Source organism: Chinchilla lanigera, unplaced genomic scaffold (genome assembly GCF_000276665.1).
Source record: "Chinchilla lanigera isolate Chin_1 unplaced genomic scaffold, ChiLan1.0 scaffold00084, whole genome shotgun sequence".
In the NCBI taxonomy this organism is placed as follows: Eukaryota; Metazoa; Chordata; class Mammalia; order Rodentia; family Chinchillidae; genus Chinchilla; species Chinchilla lanigera.
In genome coordinates this window covers 6,928,871-6,947,526 of record NW_004955485.1, presented here as the reverse complement: position 1 = coordinate 6,947,526, position 18,656 = coordinate 6,928,871, and the positions used below count along the sequence as shown (strand labels likewise).

Sequence of the window (18,656 nt, the reverse complement as noted above, 5' to 3'; positions counted from 1 at the left end):
CCACGTACACAGCGCTGTGCAAGTATGCACATCACCGCTGGGAATCCCCACATCTGGCTCTCACGTGACTGAGCCATGCCCAGAGAGTGGCAGCTGAGGGTCTGGAGCACGCGGGAGGCGCAGGAGCACATGGCTGGGGGAAGACGCACTTAACCCTTTGGCACCACAACTTGGAGCTTCCACCACGGGGGTGGCTGTGCTCCATGTGCAGATGGCCCTGATCAGGCTTACTGAGCAAGGGCGAGCAGGAGAAGGTGAGGCCACGCCTGCAGGCCCCGCTGGTCTTCCCCGGGACAGGAAAGGGCTGCTCCCTGTCTGTCCTGTCAGTCCGATTCCAACATCAACCACTGCAGATCCATCGGATGGAGACTCCTTCCCCGAAGAGGTCGCAGTCAGATACCTAAAAGGTGCTTCCTTACGCCCCCACCGGGCTGAAGGGCCCCTGTGCTGGAATCGCAGGTGAGGACCAGTGTCTCCCAGAGGACTGCCGGAAGCACAATCCTGCCGAGGAGGAGGCGGGCGGTGCCCCAAGCAAGCTGTCTGCACCCCATCTAACGATTCTGCTGAGCCCACAGGCAACAGCACCACGCTGCGGGCGCTGGCACGGGGAGCGCCCAGTTCAGAAGATGTAGGACAGCTGCTACTGTGACTGGCCAGGTGTCCTTGCACTCTCTCCTCTGGGCTGGCTGCCTCACAGCCCCCAGTGAACCCCCTGCGGGAGGCCCCTGTGTGCCTCCCAGGGAGACTTGTGTCCAGTCGTCCTTGTGACCCCGGATGAACACTGGTGGTGACCTTCCCACCTCACTGGGAGTCCTGGGACGACAAAGACCTCGTCTTGTCCTTCTTGGTGTCACCGGGGCTCGATCCCAAGGCCCAGCACACAGGAGACCCTCCGATGCTCTCAGACAAATCCACAAGGCAGCCCTGGCCAGAGCCAGCAATGCCAAGGCGCAGCACCAGCGTCTGCTCACAAACTTGCTTCCCATCCATCTGGCCTTCAAGGGTGCCCTCCCCGTCCACCAGGACAGCGTGCCGGTGGTGTCCACTGGGCCCGGGCTGGGAGCAGAAGGAGCGGCCCAAGGCAGGGAGGAAGGTGGGGACGCGCTCCTTAACCAGAACGCTGTGATCAGATCCGACACAAATGAAGGATGTAGAGCCGCTGGGAGACTAAGCCCTCCCTGACAGATCTGAGCGCGGACAAGGGGCTGCCGCCAACGTACACGCAGTTTAGTGCGGCGTTTGTCACTGGCCCGTCCTCGCTGACGTACAATGACCTCACCCTTCTGCAGGAGCGGTTATGTGCCACCCTGAGCCTGTTCCAACACCCAGGGAGCCTCGGGCGGTCCAGAGCTGAACTGGGGACACCTGGGTAACAGGGACAGCAGTCCCCAAAGACCAGAGAGGGCTCCTAACGCCCTGCACCTCCGAGCCAGAGCAGCGTCAAAGGGAGGGATGTGACCAGGTGCCAACCCCTTCTGAGCACAGGGATGGGAAGGGACTCCTCATGTGACCCCGCTTCTCGGTACAACTAAATCCACCTTTGTGCCAGTGCTGGGGCCTCCTGTCGCAACAAGACCTGGGGGCAGAGCAGAGAGCAGCAGGGAAAGGCACCTTTCTCCTGCGAGCTTCCAAGTTTTCCTGGAACTTTGGGAAAGTTCTTTTGGCCTTCACATTTCAAACTGACCAATCACAAAAAAGGCCGTGGGCCAACTCGTGACACACGCCACATCTCTGTTTCTAAACAAAGTGAACTGAGGTCAGAAAAGGCGCTAAGACAATAAGTAACGCAGTTTGCCCCAATCTTTGTTTCTCTGTTGACTGTGTCATGCTGGAAATGCAGGCTCCGCTGTCACGGGTCTGTGATAGGAAAGCTGAAGGGGGACACACTGCTTTCGGGCTGAGGGCCGCAGTGGGAAGCATTGCTTGCTGGACCACACCTGGGGGTCTCCTTCCCACCTCATGCAAGGCCCCTTAGATGGCCATTCTCCAAGGTCCCAGCGCTGGGCTGGCATTTCAGGGACAAGTGGCCCATGCCTGCCCCTGCAGCCCACCCTAAAGTCAGGAGACAAAGGGAAGCGCCTTCAAAGGGCAGCCCCGTGGGGCACACCCACCGTGGGGCCCCCACTTCCTCGCCACCTCTCTGTGGGTCTACCCTGAACGCGACACTCCTCCACATGCACAGCGTAACCTTGGCTTGGTTTCAGGATCCCAGAGGACCGGGGGCGGGGGGGACTGTCAAGAATGCAGGAGACGGTGTCACCCCAGAAATGCTGACGGATCTGCTAGGGCTGGGCGGGCCTGGGGCTCTGCATTTCCACGAGCAGGCTCAGGATTCTGCAGCGCCTGCAGGCCTTCGCGCCCCCTGTTCCCGTCTGACCAAACTTCCCACTTTCCCAGCGGGAGAAACTGGGTAACCAGCTAGCTGCCTCCTTCCTGAGACTCCAGGACGTGCCCCTCCGCGTGCGGGAGCGGATGCCCTTTCTCGATGCCACGACTGCCGCATGTGCTGGCCGAAGCTGGCAAACCAACCAGCGTCCTTTCGTTTCCAATTAGACGCCTTTGAGCTGCAGGGGTGACATCAGGCTGAGGACCCAGAGCCACGAAAAGTACTGAGCCGCGCCAGAAGCCAGTACCTCCACAGGACACGCTCGCTTTGGGCACAAGCCAGCGGAGGGTGCCAGGAAGACTCTGGCCACGTTCACCACGCAGCCTGGGCCTTTCTCACTGTGGTGTGGGGTGGAGCAGACAAGGAAGCCCCGGGAGTGCTTGGGAAGGTGGCTGCTCCTCTCAAGCCTTCCTTTCCCGACTCATCTCCTTCCCTTCCCTAGTTTCTTCTCCCGCCAGGTGATGCCTCTCCTTCCCGGAACTTCCCACACTCACTCTGGGCCTGTCCCTCGCTCATGCCTGTCCCTGCTGCCCAGGGACCCTCCCTCACCCCGCAGCTCATTCCAGTCTTCAGTGCCCTCTCCGGCCGAAGAGCTCCCTGAGTCACAGGCCTCCTGCCTCCTCCGTGGAGCCGGGCGCCCCAAGGGGCCAGGAGCCAACCATTGCTTAAGAGAAGTGAAAGCCTCCTGGAGCCCTCACCCTGAGGTGGGGAGCAGGCTCTGCCCTGTGCCAGGCTGGGGCACTCATCCTGGGGGACAGGCCTCACAGCGCCGCTTAGCTTCCTCTCTCTCCACCACTCCCGGGCCTGGGCTAGGCCAGCATGAGGCCAGCTGCTGCCCTGCCTCCCAGAGCACAAGGACAAGCCACAGCTCCTCTCTCAGTTGCTTCATCTATAGAAGGTAGGACTAGCTTTTCCAGACAGACAAACTTTATAGTAGCCTGTGCTTGCTTTAAGCAAACACACTATGGAAAACCAACCCCATAAAAAGAGAAAGGGCGTATTAGTCACCCCTGAAAAGGACTCTTCACTCAGTCAAGAGTTCCCTGTGAGCAATGGGCCCCTAGAAACCTCTGGGGGTGATCTTGGGGCAGGGACAGTGCTACTGGACCCCACAGCCACCGCCCAGCAGATCCCTCAGGCCCTGGCTCCGAAGGGATCAGACTTCAGGGGGAAACTAAGTTTGGCTCTGACACCTCCGATCTGACCCTGTGTCTGCCTGGCTGGCTGACCTTGGGCAAGTTCCTTAACCTCTCTTTTCTGGCCCATAAAATCGGACAAGCCCAACCACCCAGCCATTGCGAGGCTTCCTGGCAATTAGGAGATGTTCTCCCTTTCCTGTCTGCTATGGTTTGTGTCTGGGTGTCCCCCCACCCATCATGGGGGACGGGATTTTCAGAGGCGGCTGAATCCTGAGCTTGTGGTTGATTCGTGGTCCAGTGCTGGGATTAAGGGTGTGCGTGCCACACCCGCCCTAGGGGAGGTAGCTCGCACACAATATAAGGGACAGGAAGAGTCTTGTCTCTGTCTTGTTGCTTTTGGTATCTTCCGCTGCCATGAACATTAGAGCCAGCTGATGACAGACTGACACCTGTACAAACTGAGAGCTAAATAAACCTTTCCTCCTTTAATTTTGGGTGTCAGGTATTTTGCTTCAGTGATGAGACAAAAGTAACTAAGACACTCTCTGAGGCAATCCTGGAGGGGACAGGAGCCAGAGCCAGTACTCTGTCCCCTTGGAGAGAAGACACCTCCCTGCCATCACTCAGTTGCAGGAAAAACCACTGAACCCTGGCCATTCCTCCGTGCCAGGAACCTCACGTGTGCCAACTTTCCTTCAACCTGCCACCCACTTGGTGAAGAGCTGTCATCCTCCCATTTTACAGATGAAGAAACTGAGGCAATGAGAAGCTAAGGACTTGGTCAAAACCACACAGCTGGCATGACTGGGACACGCAACGAGGCGTTCTGGCTCCAGAGTCAGTGTTCATACCTCAACAGAACACTCAGCAGGGGCTGTCCAGCTCCTGTCTCCTTTGGGGCTCCCAAAACAGACGTAAATGCCTCAGCTGTCTTTGTACTCTCAGGTCAAAGGTAAGGCCAACTTCTCCCCTCCTTCCATCATCCACAATAAGGAGAACTATCACAAAGTCGCTCCATGCCCAGTCTGGGCGCAAACCCTGCCTAGTCTGTCTGACGCCAAAGCCTAAACTCTCAACACCGAGGAACGAGGCTCCCCATGCAATGGGGCTACATCAGTGCTGGCCCAATAACGCTGATTAGTGATCTCCGAGAGGGAGATGGAAGCCGGCTGAGCTCACCGCTTTTAGAGGCGGAGGATAAAGTAAACTGAACCTCACAGGAACATCAACACTTGCCTAAGAGGACAAACTTGCAATGCTGTTGGGCAACTTGCATTTAAATGAGTTGGAGCTCATCACGGGGTCCTGGCAGGACGCAGCACCTGGCCCCCAGCTGGCCATAGTCACTGGGCCACGCAGATCCCAGAGGATCTGTGGCTTCCTGCGCCACCTAGCGGTGATCTCAGAGCTCCTCGGGCAGCGTGCCAGAGAGCTGTGAGGCCCAGGTGTGAAGAGACGCAGTGGGCTCTCAGCACCGCCCATCCTGGAGGCGGAGCCACATCTAACCACCGCCCCCTGCAGGCATCCCCTCCCTGAGTCCTGGGTACCCTCCTCCTGCAACGGCCAGCATTATGTGGCCAGCTGGCTGGGCACAGTCCCTACTCAGCAATCCCACGGCCACTCACCCAGGTGCTGCTGATTGTTGTAGTTGCGACTAAAGCCATAATCCGTTGACCTTAAGGAAGGGGAGGGATCCTACCACTCTGGGTGGGCCTGTCCCAGGGAGCTCACAGGCCTCAAGGGCAGGAATGAGGGCCGCGTGGAGTTCAGCTTGCCCGGCACTGCTTGCAATTGAGTAAGCCTGTACCTTGCAGTAACTCTCTTAATCTGTCTCCTGCTGGTTCAGGGACGGCGAACCTTTTAGAGCTGTCAATGATTATAAACAGTGTGCTGGGGCACAAGTGCCACAGGTTCACCAGCACCGCTCTAGCTGAACCCCGGGTACAGCACAACAGCGGAGGTGACCGAGAAGTGTGTGAAGGAGCAGTCAGGGATCATGCGACTGCAGATGACTCAGGAGCCCCCATCCCCCCGCACCACCTGCAGCAGTCTCTGCAGCCCTCATCGTCTCTTACCTCTCCTCCCGGCGCATCTCCATGCCCCAGTCACAGAAATCACTCCACAGCCAGAGCCAGGTCGTTCTGCCCTCTGCTCAGAATGCTCTGCCGGCTGCTCTTTCATTCTGAGAACGTCGGAATCCCTACAGTGGGCTGCAAAGCCCCATGCAGCCTGTGCTGCTTCGTCACACCCCTCCCAACCTACCCCGCCCTTTTCTCCTTCCTGGCCCCCGCGAGCCAGGGCACCAGGTCAGTCTGGTCAGCTCCATCTAACAGTACCATCTCGGAAGTGCAGGTCCCTGAGCAGGCAGACCGTGAGCTCCTCCATGGCAGAGAGACCCCTGCAACCTCCACACGGTGCACGGGGCCTGGCACACGAGGCACACAAGCCGCACTCAGAACTGCCCACGGATGTGCCCGCTCCGGGATACCAACGCCTCTAGCTCTTGGCCCCCAAACCCGAAGAATTTCTCCTCTTTCCAGACGACGCCTCCCAACTCGAGTCGCGCGACCTCGCTGTCCCGATCTCCACCAGGTCCACGCGGGCAGCCACACGCTCCTGCACGCTCCCGCCCACTGCACGCCGTGAGCCGAGCTCCCTGCTCTCTTGGCGGAGGGACACTGCCAGGAAGCGGAAACGCATACGGTAACGAGGGGGCAGCCAGACAGTGGAGGGTTGGGCCGGCTCCTCTGAGAAGGTGACGAGCAGCAATCTTCAGGAGCCCAGCAAGTGACAGGCTGAAGGACATGCTGGGGAGAGGGAACAGCAAGCACCCTGGTTGCAGAGGGGAGCAAGCTTGACGGGCCCAAGGAACAGAGGGTGGCCATGAGGCCAAGCAGAACGCGCCAGGTGGGAATGTGTGTTAGGGCTGGGACAGGATAGGGATACAGGATAGGGATAGGGATACAGTGCAGGTGAAGAAGCTACACCAGGCTCTGAAACCAGAAGGAAGGGCATGTTCCGGGTGGTACGGGAAGTCCCTGGGGAATTTAAACCAACTGTTTGGTCTTGCTCTAAGAGTGCCTCTAGTGGTGGTGCGGAGAATGGCGGGTAGGGTGGAAGCCCAGAAACCCGGCTGGAAGCTGGGGTCTTCCGGGAGACAGGAAGGGGTTTCTAACAGGTGTGATGGTGGAGGCTGGTAGAACAGGCAGATCTGGAAGTCAAGTTGGAAGTTTCAAGTCAAGAATGACTTCTTAAAAAAAAGGAATGAACCGGGTGTGGTAGCGCATGTCTGTAATCCCAGCACTTGGGAGGCTGAGGCAGGAGGATTGCTGTTTGAGGCCAGCCTGGGTTACAGTGTGTTCAAGGCCTGCCTGAACGGCACAGCCGAACACTGTCTCAAAAAAAAAAGTTAAAAAAGGGAATGCCTTCCTGATGTTGGGCTTGAGGAACAGGTAGATGGTCCCAGTCCTGAGAGAGGGAAGATGCTGGGAGGCAGGAGGTGAGGAGGAGGGAAGGACTGCAGATAAACGCGAGGCCACGCTGCCGCCATGGTCAAGGTCAGTGGTCCTGTCTGTTCTGTGAAGCTGGAAACTGCTGAACAACTCCTCCTCCGCTGAGCTGGCCTTGCCCAAGCCTTGCTTCCGAAGTTCTAAGCTTCAAGCCAGGCATGGTGGCTCACGTCTGTAATCCCAGCATTCTGGGAGGCTGAGACGGGAGGATCAGAAGTTCAAGGCCAGCCTGGGCAACTTAGTAGACTTAGCAACACCCTGTTGCAAAATAAAAAGGGCTGGAGATGTAGTTCGGTGTAAGGGCCCTGGGTCCACTCCCCAGTACCTGGGAAAAGGAGGAGGAAGAGGAGGAAAAGCTTGAGCTGGGAGAAGTGACAGCCTCAGTCCCTGCTACTGGGGAGGCCGAGGCTCTGTGCTCCAAGGAGGAGCTGAGGCTTGCAGACTACACTGTGAGAGACGCAGGCCAGGAATAGCATCTGTGCTCTCTGTTCAAATGTCCCTGGCTGGAGCGACCTAGCAGGCAGAGCCCTAAACACGCACTTCATTCTGTACCTGATCCAGGGCTGTGGGGAATCATGTGCTACCCCTCTAAGCCCCTGGTTTTCATTTGTAAAATGGGAATCTCACCACCTGCCATGCAATGCGGCTCCGAGCAGCAGAAGTAAAGAAACATGTACAGGCATTTAATGAGCACACAGTAGATGCTCATTAAGGAGTAAGTAGCTGGTACTTCGAGGGAACCTTGTAGGTTGTGGGCAGTGTCTAAGCTTGCTCACGGTATTACTGATCTAGTCTTCATTACCACCAGGTAAGGTAGGCGCTAGTCAGGGCTCTCCAGAGAAACGACTGACAAGATGTACGCAGACATAGAGGAAAGGAGATTTATTTTAGGAATTGGCTCACATGACTATAGAGGCTTGGTAAGTCCAAACTGGTGGGGGAGGCTGGCAGGCAGGAGCCTGGGAAGCTGCAGAGGAGCCCAAAGGCAGGCTGCTGGCAGAACTCCTCATCCGCTGATTTAAATATTAATCTTGCCAGGGATGGTAGCACACACCTGTAAGGCCAGGTGTGTGCTACCGCGCCACTTGGGAGGCTGAGGCAGGAGGATCACTTTGAGTTCAAAGCCGGCCTGAACTACCTATGGAGACCCTGCCTCAAACAACCAAAATAAGTAAGTAAATAAATGTTAACCTCATCTACAAAACATCTTCACAGAAACATCCAGAATTAGGCTTGACCAAATATCTGGGCACCATGACCCATTCAAATCAACAGATATAAAATAAACCATCAGGAAAAAAAAAAAAGTTAACCCTCAAAAGGCAGGTATAAATATTATCCCTGATTTACAGGAGAGGCGGAGAGGCGCCGGGGACACAGAGGTCAGAAACCTGCACCAGGTCACAGAGGAAAGAAGCCAGACTCTAACCTCCTGCTGCCTGGCTCCCAGAGCTGGCACTTCTAACCAGGACACTAAGTGGCCATTATCATAAGCTTGCCAATGTAAATTAAATTTCTCCCTCTGCTGAAGGCAGAGGGACTGCAGAGGCCTTCCGGGGGGAGGCAGCCAGGGCGGAGTCAGGGAACCTAGGGCGCGAAGCTAAGGACCTTGTCTTCAGAGGGAGAAACTGAGGCCGGAAGTAGAAGAGAAATTTGTCTAAGGTCACACAGAAGAGAGCATGGTGGCAGCTGAGCCAGGTACAGGCCCCGGGGCTGCAGAGAACAAATGACAGCGATGACGGGGAGGCACAGCCGATGCTTCTGTCGTTGTCACGCGAGCTGGGGCAATGCCGCACTAACTCAGACTTTTACGTGGATGAGCACAGTTACCTTCGTTTGAGGAACGAGGAAACTGCAGTACAGAGATTAAGAAACTTGCACACGGCCACAGGGAGGAGGGATCTGAGCTCAGGCTCAACTAGCACACTGCCTCTGAGACCCTGGGCAAGTTAATGGGGCGAGCCGGGCAAACCCTCTCCCCTCACTAGGTGCACAAGCACCCCTGCACACAGGCTGCAGCCCACAGCCATACACCCCAACACTCTGCTGCACACCCCACCCACGACCCAAGCGAGCCACCCACCCTCAGCACACCACTGTTGCGCGGGCCATGAAGTCCCCCAACACACACCAGGACGCGACCCTCCTCGTCCCCCATAAGCAGGCGAGCAAGTACTGCACTTGTGCACACAACACACGGAACCCTACACACACACACCCTGCGACATCTCCAATTCCATCCGCCCCGGGCAATCCCCAGGTCTGCAGGCCAAGACGCTTGCACTCTCGAACCACTTCCCACGCGCCCAGGGGGAGCTGCGGGCAGACAAATGCAACCCACGCACTGACACAGGCCCGCTAGCCACCCCCGCCCCTGCACCGCACGCACAGCCCTAACTCCTAAGGACCCGCCCCCGCCCCGCTGAGCCCTGCCCCCAGCAAGCGTCTGCGTGGTGAGGCCCCTCTGACCCCAGCGGCCAGGGCCCGGACCAGGACTCCGAAGCTTCGCCCACCCTCTGGGCTTCGCAAACTCAGCGCGCGCGCGGGCACTTGTCCCCCCACGCGCCCAGCCCACGGCACGGCCCCCACCCTGCAGAAGGAGCTGGCTCAGAGATGGGGGAGGGAGGGAGGAAGGTCCGGGGGTAGCGCTAGAAATTCAAGCCACTCAAGGGCGACCCCTCTCCAATCCGGTTAACCCAACACCCCGCCCGCGCCGCGCCGCACCGCACCGCACCGCACCGCGGGGAGGTTCGCGAGAGGCCAGCGGTGCCCGGGAGGCGACCGCACCCCGGGGAGAGGATCCGGCTGCCCACGCTGCGGGCCCCTCAACACACTCCCCATGCACCTGCCTCCACTCCCACACAGGAGCCCGAGGGGCTCGGCAGAAGGTGGTTGCAGGACCCCGCAAGGACCCCCCAAAAGTCCCCCCAAGCCGAAGAACATGCACCTAGCGGAAGGGTGGGCAGAAACACGCCCGGAGGCGCCCTTACCTGATTTCCTCTTGGAACTGCCATAGTCCCTGAAAAAGAAGCAACAGCAGACAGACATGGTTAGGGCCAGGCGAGGCGCGGGCTGCGGGCCTCCGGCTGCGGCTCACGTGACGCCAGCGCCCGGGGCGCCGCGCTCTCCGCAGCCGCAGGCACTGCGCTGCCTCCGCGCAGCCCGGCCGGCCCCCCCCCCGCCCACCCGCCCTCCGGCCCAGCCCGGCGGCCCGCCCACCAGCGTAGGCCCACCCTTCCGCCCCTCCCCACTCCCGCGACTCGGGATTGCACTTGGCAAACAGGGAAACGGAGGCCCCGACCCGTGCCGCAGCAGCTCCCAGCCCCGGAGCATCCCACCTCCCAATTCTCGGCATTGCACAGCCCACTCAGTGTAAGTCACGGAAATGTCACCTGCTGAGTGCCTTCCGTGACACCCCAGCCACCCCCGTAACTACATATCTGTGAGCCTCTGATTAAAGTGTGCCCCTCCCCGGGCGGCTTGCAGCCCCTTCCCCTGGGCCTGGCACAGGCGATGGGTGAACGCCACTTGGACCCTTGCTGAGCAGGCTAAGGCTGGGAGTCAGGGCGTTCACGGGAGTGGGGCACAGCACCCTGCAGAGGTTATTGGGAGCCCCCACCCCGTGATAGAAGGGGTTGAGTTTATGAAGATGTGACACCGGGTTCAAATCCTATCCCTGACAACAGCTGTTGGGTGACCCTAGGCACTTAACCCTCTCCAGCCTCCAGGACCTGCCCTGCCCTGCCCTGCCCTGCCCTGCCCTGCCCAGCCCAGGAGAGGCAGAGTTCCCAAAGCCCGCCCTGCTCTCCATCCCCTCAGCTCCTCCTCCCGGGCCTGGGCAGGAGAGCCGGCTCCTCACAGGCTGCAGGAGCTCAAGTTCTGCAGTTTCCACTGCCGGGGAACTATCTAGAGACCGGAGGAAACGCCCTCCATGGTCCCTGGGGCCCGGAGAAAATGCCAGTTGCTGCCCATCTTTGGTCCAAGCAAGCGAACTAGCCAGCTAGATCTGCCTGCTGCAAAGGGAGGTGTCCCAGAGAAGGGGCAGCAGGCCACTCAGAGCAGAGACCCCCGGGAGCTTGGGGGAGAACATCTGCCTTGTGGAGACCCTGAGACCTCGATTCTGGAGGTCTAAGGGTAGTGGGGTCCACTGAAGTGTTGCAAGGAAATTCACCTGCACAGCCGGGGTGCCCCCTCTCGCCTCCCCGAAGTTGAGGTGTGGAGCCGCCTCAATCAGAATGCCGGAGCAAGCCCAGGGGGCTGCGTTTCTGATGTGCCCCTCCTGTCTGAGGGCCTCTCAGTGTGCTGTGCCTCCTTCTCTCCTCCAGCCACCCCACTGAAGGTCCCATCACTCCCATTGTACAGATGAGGAAACAGAGGTGCAGCCGCTCCCCAAAACCACCCAATCTGATTTAGAGCCTACTGGTGGGAATGAAGGTGCAGGAGGAGAATCTGTTCAAACCAATGCCTCTAAGAGCAGTTGGGGAGAAGGGAGGACCCCCACTGCCACCTTCCTGAGGCAGAAGGGAGCCTGGGCAGACTGTGGCTCCACCTGTCTGGCAGTGCCCACTGGAAGCTCAGGCAGGCACGGACTCCCAGCTGGCAGGGGCGGATTATTACCCGGCGGCTCTTATTACTGCCCATTACTGTACCCCGCCCACCACGCTCCTTTTTCATCTCCCGAAGGGTTTCACTTCCCGAGCTTCTTCACTGCGTTGGGCAGGGAAGCAGAGCCGCCCGCCCCGTCCCGCTCTTCCACTGGAGCGGGAGGGGCAGCCCCGGGCCCGTGACTATCCCCGTGCGGCTCCCAGACTGACGGCCACCTTCTCCCGGCCTCCGTGCAGCTGTCGGCTGCCGAGGATTCTTGGACGCGGCCGCAGCCCCAAGGGGCGGCAAGCGGGTCATTAGCGTGCGACGGGGCGCACCGCGGCTCAGGAGTGGGCGGGGACCTAGTTCACACGTCTCCAGTGCCTCCGTGTGAGGCACCGTGTCAGTGATTCCCAGTCTGGCGGTGCATGGAATCATCTAAAAAGCTGGGTAAAACTTCAGCCTGGGCCCCACCCCAACCCACTGCACGGTCTGCAGCGCCAGAAGGCTTCCCTCCGGCTCTGGAGTGTTGCATAACCTCCTCCGGCAGAGCCACCTTCGGAAACACCCCGCTCACAAGAACAGCAGGCTCGCTGGGCCAGAGAGCTTCCATGCAGCCCCGGCTGCCGCCCCTCCCGTCAGGTGCTGAGGAGGCGGGGCACCTCCTTCCAGGCTCCCACGGAGAGTGGGTGGGCTGGGACTGGGCAGACCCGCAGGGCCCACCAGCCCCGAGCAGGGGTACAGGCATGGAGGGCAGAGCCCTGGGTGAGACAAGCACATGGGGCCTGGGGTGGAGGCAGCCAGTGTGGGGCTGAACGTGGGCACGGCAGGAGCAGGGATCCTTCTCCAGGTCTCTGGCCTCCAGCCCGAGCAGGCGCTGCCTTAATAGGAAATCTCGTAGAGGTTTCCAGCCGGGCACCTTTTAGCAAAGCCATTCTGTATTTTTAGTTGCTGAATGTGCTGAGAAGCAGCTTAGGTATCCAGTGGTTGGGACCCCCCGCCGCCCCGCCCACTCTTCACATCCCAGAGCATGGGGGTAAGAGAGGGCCCCCGCCTCAGGCACCCCAGCTTCCCCCTGGCCTCTGCTGGGGTCCCGCTCCTCTCTGCATGTCCTCTCCCTGCTCCAGGTCTTGCCCCGAGCTGGTGCTGACAGCCCTGCCAGGGACTCTGCTGCTGTCGGTCTCCGTCTAGCCTGCTTCCGACTTGCTGCTGAATCACTGTCTCCCTGGGAGCCCCGGGAAGGGGGGCTGGGCCAGCATCCTCCCCAGGGACGCCAGAGGCCAGTGTGATTGAAAAGGCCTCCCAGGCTGCGTCCTGAGGGCTCCTGCCAGGCCATTTAGCCTTCTCTGCAGCTGGCCCAGGGCTGACTAAGCCACAGCACAGTGACCAACCGTGCCAGGAAAGCAGGGACACAGACTACAGGGGTCAAGCTGCAGCAAGCAGCAGAGGCCCCCGGGGTCCACAGGTCCGGAGGGCAGAGTTTCTGCCGCCTGGCACCCTGCCCTGTCTACACAAGGCCCCAGGTGCCACCTGTGCTGAATCTCACCCCTTGGCCCTTCCTCCTGCGGGGATGCACTGCCTCCGCGTGCGGACAGCCAGCCCGCAGTTCGGAGCTTGGCCGTTAGCTGTGGATGTGACCTGAGCCCCCACCCTACCTGTGGGAGGACAGCGCGGAAAGGGGCGCCTGGCCCTGACTGTCTGGTGTTGCTCTGGACCCTCTGCCACCCTCAGTCCTACCTAGCTGGCAAAGGCTTGCTTAAACGTAGACACGGCGGAGTCCCTGCAGCTCAAGGAATGGCCTCTTCCTCGGCCCTCACCACAACACTGGCAGATGCTGTGGACCGGGTTGGGTGAGCCCAGCCCTGTTTTCAGCTTGGGGCTCTCGCAAACACCAGACAACCACAGGTCTCTGCCCAGCGCTGAGCAGCAGGAAAGCCTGTTGTTGAGACGGGGTGGGGGTGTATGTGGGGGTCAGGGGATATATGGGGGGCTGGTGTTTCACTCTGCTCCCCAGGCTGGTCCTGAACTCCTGAGCTCAAGTGATCCTCCCGCCTCAGCCTTCTGAGGAGCTGGCACTAGCGGCGTGTATGCACTGCAATGCTCGGCTATGAGAACATTTATGCTCCCACAGAGTCGGCCTGTTTCATACAAACACACCCAGAAGGGCGTCTTTTTGGTTTTTTTTTTCCTCTTCTCATTTCCCTTGGCGAGACATGATGTGCTCCTTTCCCGGACATTCTCCTGAGGCGGCTGGCGTTGGAGACAGCAAAGAGGGAGAGGCCGGAGGGAGGTGAGGAAAGGCATTTAATTCATGCGCTGGACACCTGTGCTTGCACTTGACCCCCTCACCCTCCCTCGAGTGATCCCAGCATTCAGCAGGTGGTGGCGTGGCTTAGTGGTAGACGTATTTGCCCTGCATACGTGAGGCCCTGGGTTTGATCCTCAGCACAGCAAAAAGAACGAAAGGACAAAATCTGCCGCCTCTGGCCTTCGGTGGTCGGAGGTCTGCAGAGCAGGTGTTAACCACCGAGGAGGGAGGAGGCTAAGCGGGGCGGGCTCCTGAGGCCAGCGTGACAAAGCTGACCTACAGTGCTCCCCAGGAGCCGTGCGAGGGCTCAGCTGCAAAGGGAAGGCTCCCTGCAGCTGGCTGAGGCAGGCTCTAGGTGAGGCGTGGAGGGAGCAGGGAAGGGAGCTCAGCCGCGCCAGCCGGCCGCCGAGGTTGACAGAGCTCACCGGCTGACAGCCTTGGCAGAGGAGGGCGCACGGGCTTCCAGCCTGCTGTCCTCACCCTCCTGTCTGCTGGCTGACATTGGCCATGCGGCCCGGGTGCCCGTCCACAGTCCTGCTACTGCTGGGAACAGCCCTCACAGCTGGCGGGGTGCCAGATGTCTGACTGGGGGTCACCTTGACAGCCAAGCGTCTCTGGGCACGGAAGCACTGCCTAGACTAGGGGAGCTGGGGTAGCCTGAGCCGCCCAGGGAGTGACCTGGTGGTTCACTGTGATGCTCTGGGCCACAGAATCCTGCAGTGGGCTACCGTTCAGGCAGGCACAGGAGAAGGTGACACACTCGCTCTGGGCCTGCAAGTTTGGGGTACAGCTGGGGAAACAACATTCCTCTCGACATACAATGAGGAAGTTACCTTTTTTTGCCTTTTTTGTGTGTGTGTTTGGGGTTGAGCTCAAGGCCTTTGCAGGGAGCTCCATGTCCACCCTCCTACCCTCACTCCCCTTTCTATTTTTTATTGTGAAACAAGATCTTGCTCAGTCATTAAGTTGACCGGGCTGGGCTTAAACTTGTGATCCTCCTGCCTCAGCCTCCCAAAGCGGAAGCTAACCTTCTGAGGCAATCTATGCTAAAAGTTACAGGGGTGGGGATATGCCACCAAGGGCAGAGAAAAGCAGCTGGCTGGGTGGGTGGGGTCACGGGCATGCAGGTGGCTCCCTGGGGGACAGAGAGCCCTGAAAGATGAGGGGGTTTGGATCCCGAGAGAGGGGTGGGCCTGGGAAAGCTTCAAAAAGAGGAACCAGCAGCTCCCAGCGGTGCGAGGCCATAGGGGAAGAGGGGAGCAGGTGGGCAGCCTGGGGGAGGGGGCAGAGCTTTGATGTCCAGCTGCAAGATCCAGGTTTCAGAATCAGGGGGTGATGTGGTCAGAGCCAGCTCAAGGGAGGTTTGGGGAGGAGGTAAACCGCTGGGAGGCAGGAGCAGCACTGGCCAGGCTGAATGTCCGCAGACCCAGGTTCTGGCCTCTGCTCCGCCTTTAGTGGCTGGAGGCCCTGGGAAACCACTTCAAACTACAGCGACACTTTCCGTTTCTTTTTGCAGTATGAGGGTTGAAACCAGGGCCTTGCACATGCTATACAAGCACTCTCCTGCTGAACTACACCCCTAGCCCTTTTAATCTTCTCTAAGTTTTGAGGCAGGGTCTTACAAAGTTGTCTCATCTGGCCTCAAACTTGTGACCCTCCTGTCTCAGCCTCCTGAGAAGCTGAGATTATAGGAATATGCTATTGTGCTTATCAGAACCTAGTGCTTTTCCAATGACAGGCCATGACCTACTAGTGAATTCTGAGATTAATTCTGTGGGCCCAGATAAACATTTTTAAAAGATAGATAGACTTGCTGGGCATGGAAGCTGAGACAGAAGGATTACAAGTTCGAGGGTAGCCTGCTCAACTTAGCAAGGCCCTGTCTCAAAAGCCCCATTGCTGGACCACCTGCCAAAACAAGCCTGGGAAAGTAGCTTGGTATTCCCTGGGTTCAATCCCCAGTACTGGAAAAAACAAACGAAATATTCAGGGAGTCAGTCATCATAAGGGAGTCAGTTGTTCCGTGAAACTTTCGACTCAAACGTCTGCTCACTGCCTGTCTGTGGGTCTGTCTGTATTGGGTTTCAGAATTGTGGAATTTATTTCTTCCTATGGCAGAAAAGTTTTAAACATACTGTCAAGTTCTCTCGGCCTCAGTTTCCCCATCCCTAAAAGGAGGCTGCTCCAAACACCCCACACGGCTGCTGTGAGATTCTGAGCCCCTGGACCCCACCCAGCGAGGCGAGCGTGTTCTGCCAGAGCCAAGTGGGAGGCGCTCTGGGTCAGCCGAGGCCTGGAGGGCGCTGGGGATTTTCCCACCCCGCTTAGCCGCAGCTGGGTTTTTGTTCTGGCTTTTCAGAGCCTTTGCGGGAATGGTCTCCAGAGGCAGTGACCTCCAGGCCGGGCAGAAGAGGGAGCTGAATGCTGTCCTTTGCCCCATGTGTGCCTGATCTAAACTGCTGCACTCAGTGTCCACAAGAATCCGCCCTTTATCCCCAGTGCCTGTGTTGTCCAGGGGGCTGAGAATGAGCCCCATTGTGACCGTGTGGACCGGCCAGAGAGGCCAGATTCCTGCCCTGGGAGCAAGTGCTGAGTCCCCGGGGAGAGAAGGGGTCTTGGATCCTCCAGCCTGTGTCCCAGACAGGCTAAATGCTATGGCCGTCACAACCCAGAAACTCCCTGGGGATTTTGCCTGCCTCTTGTGTTCCCGGAGGATCTCTGCTGCCTTCCACCCACAGCGAAAGGACAAAGGGCTGTCTGTCTGTCTTCTCTGATGTGTCCTCCGCTTCGGCAAAGCCTAAGTCTCTGGCTTAGGGATAGGCCCTACTGTGATCGGCCTCGGGCAGAGTTAGAGGGCGAATGGGTGGGTGCAGGTTACGCAGCCTCTCTGTTCCGACCTTATGGGCCTGTTGTGTGGATCAAGTGAGGTAACTGCAAAGCTCCTAGAGCCCCATCTGTACCTGGGAAGGAGCCCGGCGCAACAGCCTGGTTCACGGAGGGGCTGGATTTGCCGTGTGCAAAGTGCTGACTGGCCACCCTCACGGGAAGGCACTGTGTTAAGTCACTGGGCACGAGACAAGCAGCCTGGATTCCCACCATGTGCGTTCCACGGAGTCCTGCGCAGACAGTGGTGATAAAACACCAAGCTGATTTCCCAGAGTGGGAAGTGGGGCAGGGACTACCAATTCAGCCTCCTGGCCTGCAGCGCTGAGTTTCCCCTCAGGCTCCCTGAGATCCTGCTTCCAACTTTGACGGCCTCCTTGGACTGCTGGGGCTACCTGCCAAGACCTACCCAAGAGCTGGCGACAAAATGTTGCAGTAAGACTCAATTATGACGTTCTCAGAGAGAAGGGCAAGCAGAGCTTTTATGTTTGCAGAGCTTCCTTATGTCCTTCCCTTTGTTTGTTCCTGCATCTATCCTCCATCTATCCATCGTCCATCTCTCCTCAATCCACCATCCATCAATCACTCCTCCATCCATTATCCATCACCCATTCATCGGTCCATCATCCATCCATCCATCCATCCATCCACCCATCCACCCACCCACCCATCACCCATCCATCCACCCATCTTCTGTCCACCCTCCTGCATGCCTTAGGTACAGGGCCTGAAGCAAGAGGGCGGCAGACACCGCTCCACCTCAGAAGCACATCATCGCATTGGAGAGATAAGAAACACCCCAGAAAAGAACATATAGGAATCTCTTCGGGTGACACGCCCCAAAGCCCAGTCAGAAGGCTATCCCCATAGGGATTCCCTGGCTGGGGAGCGCAGCGTGACCTGGGGTGACTGGGAACCCTACCTGGAGGAGGTGGGGGGCAGTTAGGGAGTTGGAGCCGAGGCAGGAAGGAGACCCAGGGTGGAGGGAGGGGATGAGCCTCAGTGCAGAGCAGGAACAAGAGTGGAACGTGTGCATGTGTCCGGGGAGCGGGGAGCCAGGAGACCCCACAGAGGCCCCGAAACATGGGGAGCAGAGTGCGCAGCTGGGGCTGGACTGCAAGCAGAAGCAGCACGGGAGAAACCTGCTAGTGACACTCGCGTAGAAGACTGTGCCCTGGACACAGCACGGCGTGGCAGCTGTGTCTGTGGCTGATGCGCCAGCCCCGTCCGCAGAGGTGTGCCTGGGCTGTGAGTGAGAGACAGACGACACCAGCGCCCCACCGCTGGGCCAGGCTCCTGAGCTATGGGCCCCTAACTCTCCAGCCTTGGTCAGCTGGATTTGTTCCTGCCTTGGCCTCTGAGAGAAACAGTCCTTGGAGCTCAGCAGGCCCCAGGCTGTCCCAGGCACCTTGGCACCGCACTGCCCGGAGGCCCGGCTCCTGGAGCTCTCCCAGTCGCCTTTGACAATGAGCGCACCCTGCACCTCCCAGGCTTCCTGGACCCTGCATCACAAAAGCCCAAATACCGAGCACCCGGCGTGCCAGGGCTGGTGGTAGCTGTTCTACAGCCTCTGAGGCAGGTACTTTTGCCCATTTCACAGATGAGGCTCAGAGAGGTTAGATAACTTGCCTGGAATCACACAGCTAGTGGCGGGCGGCTATGCGCCCAGGGTAGGCTGTTTTTGACCCCTGCAGGCACCTACCTGACCTCTCTGGTTTACACCTTCCAGGCCCAGCCTGTGGGGACTCCTCTACCAGCAAGCACACTGAAGTTCTGGTCCCGGCGGCACTGAGGGTCCCAGTCCTTCCGTGACCCCCGGCGGCGCCCTAGCTGGTGTGTTTTGGTCT

At 59.0% G+C, this 18,656-nt stretch overlaps 1 protein-coding gene across 1 annotated transcript in view; it reads right to left on the bottom strand.

Annotated features, from left to right (window-relative positions):
* Sh3pxd2a (SH3 and PX domains 2A) overlaps positions 1-18,656 on the bottom strand; it is a gene marked incomplete at its 5' end in the record, with an annotated part of 196,155 nt that overhangs the window by 60,485 nt on the left and 117,014 nt on the right. Inside the window, 1 exon segment of the mRNA XM_005403799.2 lies at positions 10,025-10,053. Within this exon segment, the coding sequence (XP_005403856.1) occupies positions 10,025-10,053 (29 nt within the window).